Source organism: Labrus mixtus, chromosome 10 (assembly GCF_963584025.1).
Source record: "Labrus mixtus chromosome 10, fLabMix1.1, whole genome shotgun sequence".
NCBI classification, from domain to species: Eukaryota; Metazoa; Chordata; class Actinopteri; order Labriformes; family Labridae; genus Labrus; species Labrus mixtus.
Genome location: NC_083621.1, coordinates 26,598,832 through 26,611,397, shown reverse-complemented (window position 1 = coordinate 26,611,397; position 12,566 = coordinate 26,598,832). Strand labels below are relative to the sequence as shown.

The 12,566-nt window shown below is 42.4% G+C and overlaps 1 protein-coding gene across 2 annotated transcripts in view; it reads left to right on the top strand.

Annotated features, from left to right (window-relative positions):
• tenm1 (teneurin transmembrane protein 1) overlaps window positions 1–12,566 on the top strand; it is a 168,695-nt gene that overhangs the window by 15,187 nt on the left and 140,942 nt on the right. For both annotated transcript variants that reach the window (XM_061048927.1, XM_061048928.1), the window contains exon 3: window positions 1,993–2,322. In XM_061048927.1, coding sequence (XP_060904910.1) covers window positions 1,993–2,322 — 330 coding nt within the window. The remainder of the gene's footprint in view (window positions 1–1,992; window positions 2,323–12,566) is intronic.

The following is a 12,566-nucleotide window of genomic DNA, read 5'->3' as shown; positions in this document are numbered from 1 at the left end:
ACATTTTGTTTAGAAAATGTGTTCATTTTCACATGAGTCAGATGATTTGAGTCTGTGTGGACCTTTTACCACCTAATGGATGAATAAAAATCTATTTCATTAAATATCTTCAATCAAAACATTTGGATAAGAAGAGGGTTCATAGATTTGGCTTTTGATGTTCTGAGGACAGAATTAAGCAGACTTTTTTTAACCATTTGAATTACATTTATATCAATTTAGCAAATACAACCTAAATATTCTATAGATTATCATGCTTTCCTGAAATAATTATTGTCCAACAACAACCAAAAATATATCGTTGTAATATCTGTGTGCATTATAGACCACCCTCTCAACACACACACACACGCATGATTTTATTTCTCAATGTTTATTTATAAGAAATAAAGCAACATTTATTTTTGGGGTCATTTATGGTTGTTGTGTTTTTAGAAGAAAAAAAAGGATTGAAATTGTAAATGGAATTCAGTGTGTAATAATCTGAGGTTTTAACAAATTTGAGAGACAAACTAATTCGTCCCATTTTTTTATTAGCAACCAACCTGCCCCTGATCCCCTGCAAGAATTTGATTAACTTAAAAATATTCTGCCTATCAACTCCATTTTCTGATGATAACCAAGTCCTGTTGACCCCCAGACCCTCCTCATCCAGTTAGGAAAACAGAAATAACATGTATTTAACTTTCATTCTGTTCAGGAGTGAAAAACAGTGAAATTAGGAACTTGGCTGGTTTGACAGTTAGTGTGATTTTTCACACTTCTAACACAGAGTAAAAATATTGTTAAAGCTGTTAATGTTTAATTTTGTCTTGAACTGACTCATGAGCAGCCGACTGTAATTGGAGGAAATGGCAAGTTATTTTAAAATAAAGTCTCTCTCGCTCTAATCACCTCAGAAACCTCTTCCTGTATTATACATGTGTTATACAACAAAGACGGCTTTTCACTTTACACTCAATCCATGTTTGTGCGTCAGGGAAATAGCCTATTTGCTCCTGAATTGCCCTCTTGCAGCCAATTTGAGCTAAACAGTGGTGTGTAGTGGTGACCAATCTTGCAGCGCTTTAATTCCAGCAGAACAGAGTGTGAACCACAGTTGGTCTCGACCCCATCAAACAGGCACAGCAGGACACAATGCTGGTCAATGGAGTGGTCAACAGGACTGTGGCTTTTATTGAAACACTGCGGTTTGTGTTCAGAGGACCTGACCCAACACACATATTAACGGCACTAAGTGAGGAAGTGAAGAAGTCTTTCTTTCTTCTTGGCTCTCGGTGGAGTCTATACAGTGCACAGTTACAATAGCATCTGTATAGATTTCAATTTAGGCCTTGGTTTTTTTAAATTCCATCACTTCCACTTGTACATTTTAAACAGAAAGCTCAGGTGGCAAGGAAGAAAATTTACTCAACTGCCTCTGCAGGGGGAAAAAAAGAGGAGAGCTCAATTGAATGGAATTGAATTGAAGTGTAACCAGAGGACTAACACAGTATATCTGATGTTCTCAGATAACAAGGTGATGCTCGGGATTGGAGGGCGTTCTAATACCTGAAAGCATATGAGGCTCAATTTTTCCCTCAGTCTGAGTCAATATTAATAAGGTTTGATCTTTATCTGATCTCTTCACCCCACCAAGGAGAATATAGATGAGATCAGTGCTCTGTTTGAGCAGCAGTTCAATACATCTCCAGCTCGATAACACACATCAGGTAGCTCCAACAGGATATAGCTTCACTGCAAATGGTTAAGAACAATCTGGGGTGGCATTTTGATTTTGATTTATGCTGCAGAACTTAATAAATGCTTGCTCAAATAACAGCCTGTCTTTTGACGTAATTTGGGTGACATTCAGTGTTTGGCTTGTAATTTCACGTCTCTGACAAACACCTGGTCAGCTTAACTGCTTAAGCAAATAAACACATGCTGGCTTTAGAGACTTTGCAGTGCTTTCTGCATGATCTAATTCTGCATGTCTCTCACTACCCTTAGATTTAGACTTCTGTAAGAGTGGACAGCTGAGGAGCCCAGACTACCACATCCACCAACAGCAGCAGCAGCAGCAGCAGCAGCATCAGGAGGAGGAGGAGGAGGCATTGTGCACTGGACCGGCCGCTCACATCCACAGCCGCGCTTACTCCCTGGGCGTGGGCTCCGACGTGGACACCGAGCCAGAGGTGGACCCCTCTCCTGCTCACGGCATGCAGCACATGTGGATGCGCGGCCTGAAGTCCGAACAGAGCTCTTGTCTCACAAGCCGCGCCAACTCGGCCCTCTCTCTTACTGACACTGAACATGACAGGAAGTCTGAGCCTGACAATGGTGAGTGTAATACTTTTCTTCTGTCTAAAAGCAGATTTTTCATCACTTTGTTGCTAAATGCCCAGGGGAGATATAAATTCAGCTTAGATACTATGGTGCATTTGATGATTCATTTTTGTGCATGTAAGAAGCACACAGCGTGTGCTGAAGTCAGGCACTTACATGCATACAGTCTCATTTTATTAAGAAAATAAAGTTTTCACTGGGCAATTCAAAGAAAAACAAAATATAATATTACAAGCCTTTTTAAGTTTTGAGTTACAGCCTTGGGCAAATTACGCGATTGAACTTCTCAGTTGGAGCTCATGCTAATGCTGACGTTCCTCTCCCTTTGAACGCTCTTTGATGTGACTAAATACATGGAAGGTGCTATTGGTTATTTAGCCTCTAAAGTGAGCTTGTATCGGAGGTGAACCTGAGGTTGGTTGGGGATATGAGCCTGAGAAAAGTCCAGTGACGAACGTCCTCAGCATATGGCTTGTAAAGGATTGAATATCCATTGGAAGCTGAGGAAGATTTTGGTTTAAAGCTTTGAAGGAAAAGGAATAGTAGGGGTCGGACGTCTACAGTATCTGACTGGCTGCCTGAGGGCGGCTGACAACTGCCTCTGTGGGAGAAACTACAGCCTGGGAGGAAGAAGAAGTTGAGAGGTTGGGGTGAAGATATGGGGCCAGCTAGAGAAGAGTCTGGGATGGTGCCAGCTATCTGTCTTGCAGTGCAGGGCTTTGGCTTGGCTCCCTGCAGATGGAGAGTTAGTTAGAGGTGCACACAAACAAAGACAGAGCTCTCCAACCCATCCCCAAGGGCACTGTCTGTTTATGTGCAGTAAAAAAAAAAGAAAAGGGAAAACATATTCAGTGGCTGAGAAGAGGAAGGGTGACAGAAAAGAGAGAGAGAGAAAGAGGTGGGGAGAAAAGAGAATTCTGAGAGGAGAAGAATAAGAGACAAGGAGAGCAGAATATGCAAATGAGAGAATAGAAATGGTAATGTAATGGTATAATTAGAATGAGAATAAAAGGGAATGAGTGGTTGAGGGTAAAACAGGTGAAGGAGAAGCTAGTTTCGAGTGAGTGCTAGACAAAGATGGTGGAAAAGGGAAAGAACCGGAGAAAGATCATGGCAGAGATCCTTCAGAATGTGCTTGTTTATGTTTTGGTTTTTACTGACAGACTGATTGGACATGAAAAGTCGGCCTTTTTACAAAATCATGAGATGGAAGAGGAGAGAGATTGAGGGAGAGAAAGTGAAAGAGAGGGAGAGAGACGCGGGGCGCCCGCAGCATTACACAGTAATCAATTTGTGATGGCTGTGTGCATATGGACCAAAGTTATTACCATTTGAGATGAGGGACTTCATCTTTATCCAGGGTCAGAATGAAAGCTGGGAGCACGGAGGCAGATGGGCACGGAGCACAGGAAACACAGGCAAATGAGGATGGATGAAGTCACAGAAGTGAGTGGAGAGGATTTAAATGTTCAAAGCTTTGCTGCTACAATGCACCAGGAAAGCTGGTTCATGTGTGGATTTCATATGTCTCATGAAGAGCTGTACATTACGTTCTAAGGCTCTCCAATCTCTCCAAAGTGCACGGCCTTCCTTCATCTCGAGCTTTTCCCCGCTCGCTGCGTTTTCTACTGCAACTATTTATCCCCCTCTCCACTTCCAAGCGCCCGTTTATTCTCATCCTCTTCCTGTCCATCCCTCTCTCTCTGACACGTGGCCAGGTGTGTCCATGCGTGGCATCCCCTAATAGGAAATGCATTATGGATGTCACATTCCTCTCCATCAGCACAACAAAGTCTCATACACCCCCTCTGTTCCCAGTGATAATGAAAGTTAGAGCCACTCACAAAAAAAAGATGTTGGCGTAAAGGGGCTGAAATCAAAAAGCTAACGTCCCTGCCAAAATGAAAGTGCATTTTAAGTCGGCCCGACCTTGCACTCCCTTTGTCTTCAGAGCGTGCCCGCTCCCAAACCCATTAATGATGTCAGCTTCAAACTGGCAGGAATCCTTTTGTTCCTGGTCTGATTGAAGCTGACAAGTCAATTTAGTCATTTTGTGTGCGTGTGTTTGTGTGTCTATATGTGAGGACAGGGCTGTGTGAAAAAAATAAAAAAAATAAAAAAAACGGCGGAAAAGAACGAGAGATTAAGATAGAGTAAAGCTGAAAGAGATTCAGTTTGTGTGTGAAGCAAAGTTTGTACAGATGTCTATCTTTATTCTCTTTCATGTGTGAGTGTTTGCGATGAGGTTGCTGGTTGCGGGGTCTGTGTGTCTCTGTGAAAGAGGAGGGTGGAGGATCATGTCCGACTGTGACACCTCCCTTGAGGAAGGCTGTAGGCATTCTTGAGCACGAATCAGACCTGCTGACAATCTCGGGAAAACATCAACCTCCTGAATTGACGACAGAGCACTGTCAGAAACCGACAAGATTGGCAGTAAAAAGACAAAGTGTAGTTCAACTAGAGTTTACTGCTGACACACCCGCACGCATACACACACACACACACACACACACACACACACACACACACACACACACACACACACACACATGAATATAAAGTCTATAGCCAAAAGTATTTGGACAAACTTTTTTTTTAACAAACTGTATGCACAAATACATTGATGTGGGCAGGTTTTGACTTGACTGGTGATGGACATACATGATTGGCAACAAGACCTGGTGATGTCATTGCAAAGATGTTAGATCAGGTTAAATTCAGGTACTAGTGCAAATCAATCAAGCTGTTCTTAACCACTTCTTTATGGAGCTTATTCAATATGTATTGTACACATTTCACTCCTTAAAGGCAGCTGTATTTTTATCTACAGAGTGAGAACTATACTGTTCCCTTCTTTCAGTCTCTATGCTAACCCAGGCTGACTCCCTGCTTCCTCTTACCACTTATTGAACACACAGACACCCCACAGAGTGCCTGCCGTTCCAGTTCATCCACAGGATATTGGATCAGGTTAAATTAGGGTCTTTGCACAAATCGATCAAGTTTTTCCTAAATTAAAACTGAAAAACAGGACAGAAAATGTGTTGCACACATTAAGACATATAGAGATTTAGAGGTGCTGGTACTGGTTTTTTTTCTCTCTTCCAGTGTTTTTCAATCTCAGCTTTATTTGTCCCTGAGGGGACGTTTGGTTTGCAGCCAGGTAAAAACAATATAAAAAAACATTTAGAAACACACAGGCACATATACTCAGGCAATAGAAACAACAAGACTTTATGCTAAGCTAGGCTAACTGCCTCATTTCTCTCACAGGCACAGGCTTTGTGAGACACATTTTTAAACACTCAAAAAGTAAGTAAAAGTATTTTCTGAAAATGCTGAATCATTCCTATTATATATACCAGATTAATAATTTGCAATAACATTAATTGGATTGCTAAATTGATAGTTGAAATAAATGCTGAAAGAAAGAGAAGAGCGGGGCTGATTAGAGGGGGAGCGGATAGATTTGGTGTCAGTCTTCTGCAGTGTGGAATAATTGAAAAAAAACTACATTAGCTTTATTATCTGGGTTACAACACTGTCTTACAATGAGATGCTAATTAATTGACCACTTTTCATTAGTTTAATCAGTTGCAGATTTACTCTAGGCTTTTGTCTGTCTTTTTTTTCCACTTTTGGGATTGACATACATCGTCCTCTGAGCAGAAAGCGTTCTCAGGCAAACGCAAACAGTAGTCCAATGAAAGGCTCTATCACTCATTATGGTAGATAACGTTTTCTTCTAAAACGCAAATAACTGTGTAATTGCCATGGCCTGAGTAAGCACTTGATTCTGATTGGCCGTAAGACGTCTATTATTTCTTAAAAAGTTGACAAGTGTCTGATCACGGCGCTAAATGAATACAGAAAGGTTCTGAGTGTTCCAATATCTGCTACTGCAGATAATGGCTTGAGGAAAATGGGTTTTCAAATTGCCTAAAACATTTAGAGTCTTCCAGTTAGCAATCAAACCTCATGAAAGCAGTAGTACTGAAAACACGGTTCTTTATTGAAGAAATCCTCCTGTGTGGAGACATGTCAGCCCACATCTGTTGTTTCTGACCAGGCAATGTCAGCGCGCTTCAGCTGCAAACAAACACAACATGCCCAAGGACGGGGAGGCTGTGGCTCTGTTGGTAGAGACGTCGTGTCTCAACTGGGAGGTCGAGGGCTCTATCTCCAGCTCCTGCAGCCCCATGTCCGATGTGTTCCTGGGCAAGACACTTAACCCCAAATTGCTCCCGTTGCTCTGTCGACAGTGTATGAATGTGTATGAATGGGATTAGTTACTTCTGATGGACTCACTAGACAGCAGCCTCTACCATCAGTGTGTGAATGTGTAGGTGTGACATGCGCTGTAAAAGTGCTTTGAGTAGTCAGAAGACTAGAAAAAAATGCTAAAGTCTATTTAACATTTACATAAAGTAGCATTAAAAAAAAGTCTTGACATCGCAAAATAAATAAAAATGTGCATCAGCATTCAGGTTTCATTAGCTTTAATATTCATTGTCAACTGACTGATATTGGATGAATATTTCAAAGCAGGATGTTGCTGAATGAATATTAAAACCCCAGGATCATGTGATCTAACACTCAGCGAAGACAAAGTAATTTGAACAGAACTGCAAGACCCTTCCTTGTTATTTGTCATCAGCCATGAATTTATTTACACTTGTCAGCTTGTGCCTCTCAAATTCAATTTGAGAACTGCTCATTTCTGCGAGGAATCTTCTTCCACCTCTTAAATCCTTCCTCAGTGTGTGAAACATGCATTTTTTTAACAGTGGAATTGTCCAACATCGGCGTTAAAAACTGACAACAATTTACAAGTATTTGCTTCTCAATTCTTTAAATTGTCTACATCTTGCTGTGATACATTGGGGATTCGGATTGCTGGTCAGGAAACATAAGTAATTTGCAACAGCTTAAAATGAAGAAGAAAATCATAATATGCATAAGGAGGGATCTTGTAAATGAATGTGTAAATGTTTTCAGCAGTGTTTTCCAGCTGTACTAGACACTTACTGCTAATTCAAAATGTGCTATAATTGCTAGAGAAAGGGGCCAGAAGACTGTTTTTCACATCTATCCTCCCTAATTTCCATCTCATATAAAGTGCTTGTCCAATAATTGAAGGGTAAGCTAAATGAATATTCTCTGCCGTGAATGAGAGTGAGAAAGTTAAGCTGTGAAAGAGTCAAGTCGATGCCTGCCAGGACTATACTTACCAACAATAAATGAGGCATATTGGCCCAAAATAAATTGCTGCCATTAGACCTTCAAATAAAGTCGTTTTAAAATGTTGCACATGGTGATGTTGTTGACCTTGCCTTGAAAGAAGGCAAGCATGAATGTTACCTTAAACATAAATGTTACATGGCGGCTATAAACTAGGTCTTTGGAGGGCCCTGGGGAGTGTGCAATGTCAGAGAGGGCCCTCATATCCTTTATAAACATGGTCCATTATTTATTTTTTAATGATGTGCCAAAGTTTCGCAGTCAAGTTTGGCCAAGTTGTGTTCAAGTAAGTGTTGCAGAAGGTTTCCAAGGGTGTGGAGACAAAGGGTGGAAGAGGAGAGTGAAAAACTGACCTTACGGTTTAATGAGCAAGCGCACGGCCGAGAGAAAAAAGACAAAGGGAGGGCGCGGGGAAGATAGCAAGAGGCACAGAGGCTCACTGGCGAGTAAAGACATTACACAGGATATTAGAGAGCCGTCTTCAGAAAAGCCTGGCAAGGTTTAGCTTTTATACTAAATTTCATTTTAGTAAGTCGTCATTTGATAAGTGTTGAAGCCAAGTTTCGGATACCATTTAGATGAAACTGACGGAACCTGATGAAACGGCAACAGGTGTATGAGATTTCAGATGGGAGTCAGATTTTCAGGATTTCTCTACTTTATGATGCAATTCCGACATTTATTAGGCAATGTGAACTTTTTAATTAGATAGTGAGGGAATTACAAATGTTTCGTGTAAGCTCCCTTATCCAAAAGTGTAAGATAAGAGCATTTAAGCAATGTGAATGGAATGGGTTTTATGTTTTTTTTTCTCCCTCTGATGTTGGAGGACACAAATCTCCTTTTGGCAGCTTTGCAGCCGTGATAACCTCAGTGGAATCAGGAAACTACAATACCCTCCGAGATAGAGACATCCACAGATGTGCCCAAGAGTCCACACATATGCACATGCACAGACGCACAGGCTGCATCCTAGTGTCTCCTCTAAGCTCCCTGGTGTGTTAGTGTGTGCGTGCAAACCAAGGTCTAAGTGGCAACACCAGGCAAGCAGCAGCACACTCTAACTTCCTTCTTGCCTTCCAAAGGCCCAAGGGGTTTTTCAGGAATGGATTTGTCTATTAGCTCGTAAAGAACATTGCTCAGTGCCATATCGATCATCTGAGCTGTAACGTTTAGGGTCTTTAAGTTGTAGAGTTGATCTAGTGGTACACGGACTCCCCTGGCTATTTTACCAGAGTGAGAGATGATCAACTTAACCCTGGTGCCGCGCTTGGCCAGAGGAAACGCTATAAACACATCCGCTGGAGCCAGAAACCGTTTTTATCGAACCGCCCGTTCAGCCATCCAGGAGAGGCTGAAGAGCTACCATGAATCTGCAAGTTGCCTCATTGCAGTAAGGGTGCAGTTGTTTGGTTTTTCCTCTCTTCAGTAGCAGTCTCATCACATAGTTAGCCATGCAGCCTTCTGTTCCTGACAAGCTGTCAGAATGTTGGACCCCACCCTGTTGTCCTAATGATGGGCCTTTACAGCTCACTGATCCAAAGGAGGACCTACTGGACTGTACTACTAGTTGATGGGGGGTAAGGGATGTGCAATTGTGTCTGTATGTGTGTGTCTGTGTGTGCGTTTGAGAAAGAGAGGGATACTTTTCTGTTTCGTCTCATTCTCTCTCTCTCTCTCTCTGAATGCCTACGCCCCTCCTTCATCCTCATCTTGCTGCCATGGCAACAGTCATCAAATCAGAACATCAGCCGGTAGCTTTCATCTCACACTGTCCACCGGCTGCCTGCAGGCTGTCTGTATACATAAACTGTGTGGTGGAAACATCACAGAGTCCGGCCCGCTACTTGCCATTTTAATAAGCGGTCACGTCCCTTGAAATTCCACGATCACCTACACAGCAGAAGGGAAAAGAGGCAAGCTTCTTTTTTTATTTTTTTTCAATAAACAGTCCAATAAGCAGGCTTAAAACTGTTTTCAGCCCCTGGCACTGTTGGAGTATTAAAATGAGAGGAGGGCATGGTGAGTGGCACATGAATAAGCTCCCAGCAGAAAGGAACAATAGCCATGAGAGTGTACCGAGAGATTAGTGCAAATCAGAGTGTTCTGCATTGGGGAGAGAGGCTGAGAGGGGGCGGAGGACACAAAGGTACCTGTACTGTATTGGCACACACACACACACACACACACTCAGATGCCCACACATGCTCCTGCTTTTTTGTGTTTTTTTTTGTGTGTGAGAGGTCAGTGGGGTTTTTAATTTTGAGGGGTTGGTAGGAAAAGCTGCATCAAAGCTGGATTGACAAGGAAATGGCCGTGATGGAGGGGAGAGCAAAATTAAAAAAAGAAATGCAATTTTGTTTTTTGTTTGCCCGGGATGTCTCTGTGTAGATATAGTGGAAAGACAGCCTCCACTGTGAATGAATGGGCAGCTCAAAGGCCTTATTGAAGAATGGACAAAGGAAAAGAAAAACTAAGCAAATCAGGACCTTTATGTCCCAAACAATACCGTCCTCGATGTGTCTGAATGGGACCTGTCGCTGAGCAGGCTTCTGCAGAGAAGAAGCTCGTCTGAATAACGAAGCTACAGGTTCATTGTTATTCTGATAATCAGAATTGTCATCTGGAGCCCGGGTAGGGATTTGAATGCATTTACCAGGAGGATGAGTGATAGTAATGGCAGCGTAGTTGTTTCCCCACCACTAACAATCGCTGCCATTTTAGTGTAACTGCGTGTAGTAATAGCTGCTCCTCTGACGCAGCCGTCGTGATACTGCCAGGGATACTTCTGCCACGACCGCAACAGTGCCAGTGTTAAGGGCTGCCATCACAGCCATGGTGCCAGTAGTAAAGGCTGTTGTTACATGGCACGGTGCCCTGAGCCTGTCAGACCTCCAGGGTTTGTACACCACCTGTCATTATCAGCTCTCAGCCCTGGCAGCTACAGACAGCTAATGGTCCACTGGGTCTCGCCCAACAATCTGCTGACCAGTATGAGGGCTGCTGGTGGGATACAAACCTACGCACGCACATGTCCTACATGTGCAGGTACACTTGCGCGAACAAACAGCTAGCATAAAAGAACCTGATAGAGGGAACGGAAAATGGAAAAAAAACAAAAAAAAAAAAACAATGTGTAAGACGTGCCTGTCTCGGTCAGTCACTTTGTCCGAGCATAGACTTCCTCTGCTTCTCACTGGAGAAATGTCGCTATGATTTATAGGGAATGGATTGCAACCTTTGTCACCAGCAGCTTTCTTTTAATTGAAAAAGCCACAATAGGACTTTGGACAGCGATTAATTGTTGCGGTTAATTAAGGTAAACATTAAATGAAGAGAGTTTTAATTGGTTTCTCTTGATGAGGGTAGGGATCTGGGGTGACCAGAAACTGCATATGTAAATAACTGAAAACTCCTCCAGGCCTGGGCTCAAACATCTCTGCCTTTGAGTCATCGCTCTCTCTCTCTCTCTGTTTATTTTATTCTGTTTCTTTTTCTGTCACTGTCTTTCTTTCTTATTCTCTGCACACACAATTCCTGCATGTTGAACCCCCCCCACCCATCACACACGGTCACAAAAACACACAAACAGGATCACACATCCAGGCCCCAGCCAAGCTGTCAGCAATACAAATGGGGTGCTTTTGTCATGTGACATTGATGTGATGTATGTACATGCTAAATGCTAAACTGGCGTTCCCTGAAGAGATACATTTGTTAAGATGAGACATGACAGATTGGCAGAAGACATCACCTTCATATTTACAATACGTGGAGCTCTCCCAAGGCCCCCAACATTCAAGCAGGCTGTTTATTTTTAGCATTTCACTTTTGGAAGAGGATGTTGTTTGTGTGCTCACTGATGCTCATCATAGCATGTTTGATTGACCATTCTCTCCTCGCGGTAAAGATTCATTTATATGCTGTCAGACTGTGGCAAGGATTGCACTGTGTACATATGGAAAAATCTAACAGATTCGTCAAGAAGCGTTTTTTTTTCCTTTCCTTTCCGTTTTTTTTTTTTTTAAATGTCCTCTGAGTAGCTGCATCCTGTGCCAAAGCAGAGGGCGTTAATAGCACACCATATCACTTTGCTAGATAGATCACCCTAACACCAGATAATCATGCTGTTAAATAAATAGCTGCTTAAAATGCTTCAGAATGCGGCTAAAAGCATGAGCATTTTACAGCTGACCTGGGAAAAGAAAGTGGTTGTGTCAAGCGGAATTGCTTCTGAATTTGCATTTGCGGTTGCAAGTGTGTGTGTATGTGCATATCTATGTGTGTGCATGAGGCCAGCAGACAATTGGACGGCTGCTTGGTCACCGGGTCACCCTGCTGCAGGGAAAAAGCTTCTCATGGCCAATGCCGGCTCATGCCAGTGTTTCACAAAAACTGAATGTGCTCACGCTGTCCAAACAGATGCTCAGCGCCATTTCCAGATAGTGTTTATGTGTGAATTTGTGTGTGTATGCAGGTGTGTGTGTGTGTGTGTGTGTGTGTGTGTGTGTGTGTGTGTGTGTGTTTTGAGGTTTGTGATTAAGTATGTGTGTTCAAATGGATGTGCATTGACACATGTGTCCATGTAGTTGTAAGTGGGTGCACACTTTTTATTCACATTGTGTGTGTGAGTGTTTTTCGTTCCAACAGATGTTTGTTTTTTTTCCAGTGTGTGTGTAATAGCTGATCAAATCAACACCAGCCGGTGCTGTGTGTCTGGCCAAGGTGGATAATATTCATAATACACTGTGGACAATACTACACACACATCCTCACACACCCACGCACAAGATGTAGAAGAGCACACATGCAGGCAGGGACGGTTACATTAAAGTGAACATTTTAAGTATCAGCCAACTATGGTGGAAATGCAAACAGCAGATAAAAAGCAGGAAACTGAAGAACTTCTTAAAATGTAATTATATAAAGAGGTTGAGGTTGTTAGAAGGCTCTCCATGAAGAAATAATCTTTATTTCAGTCAAAACAGGGATCTTCA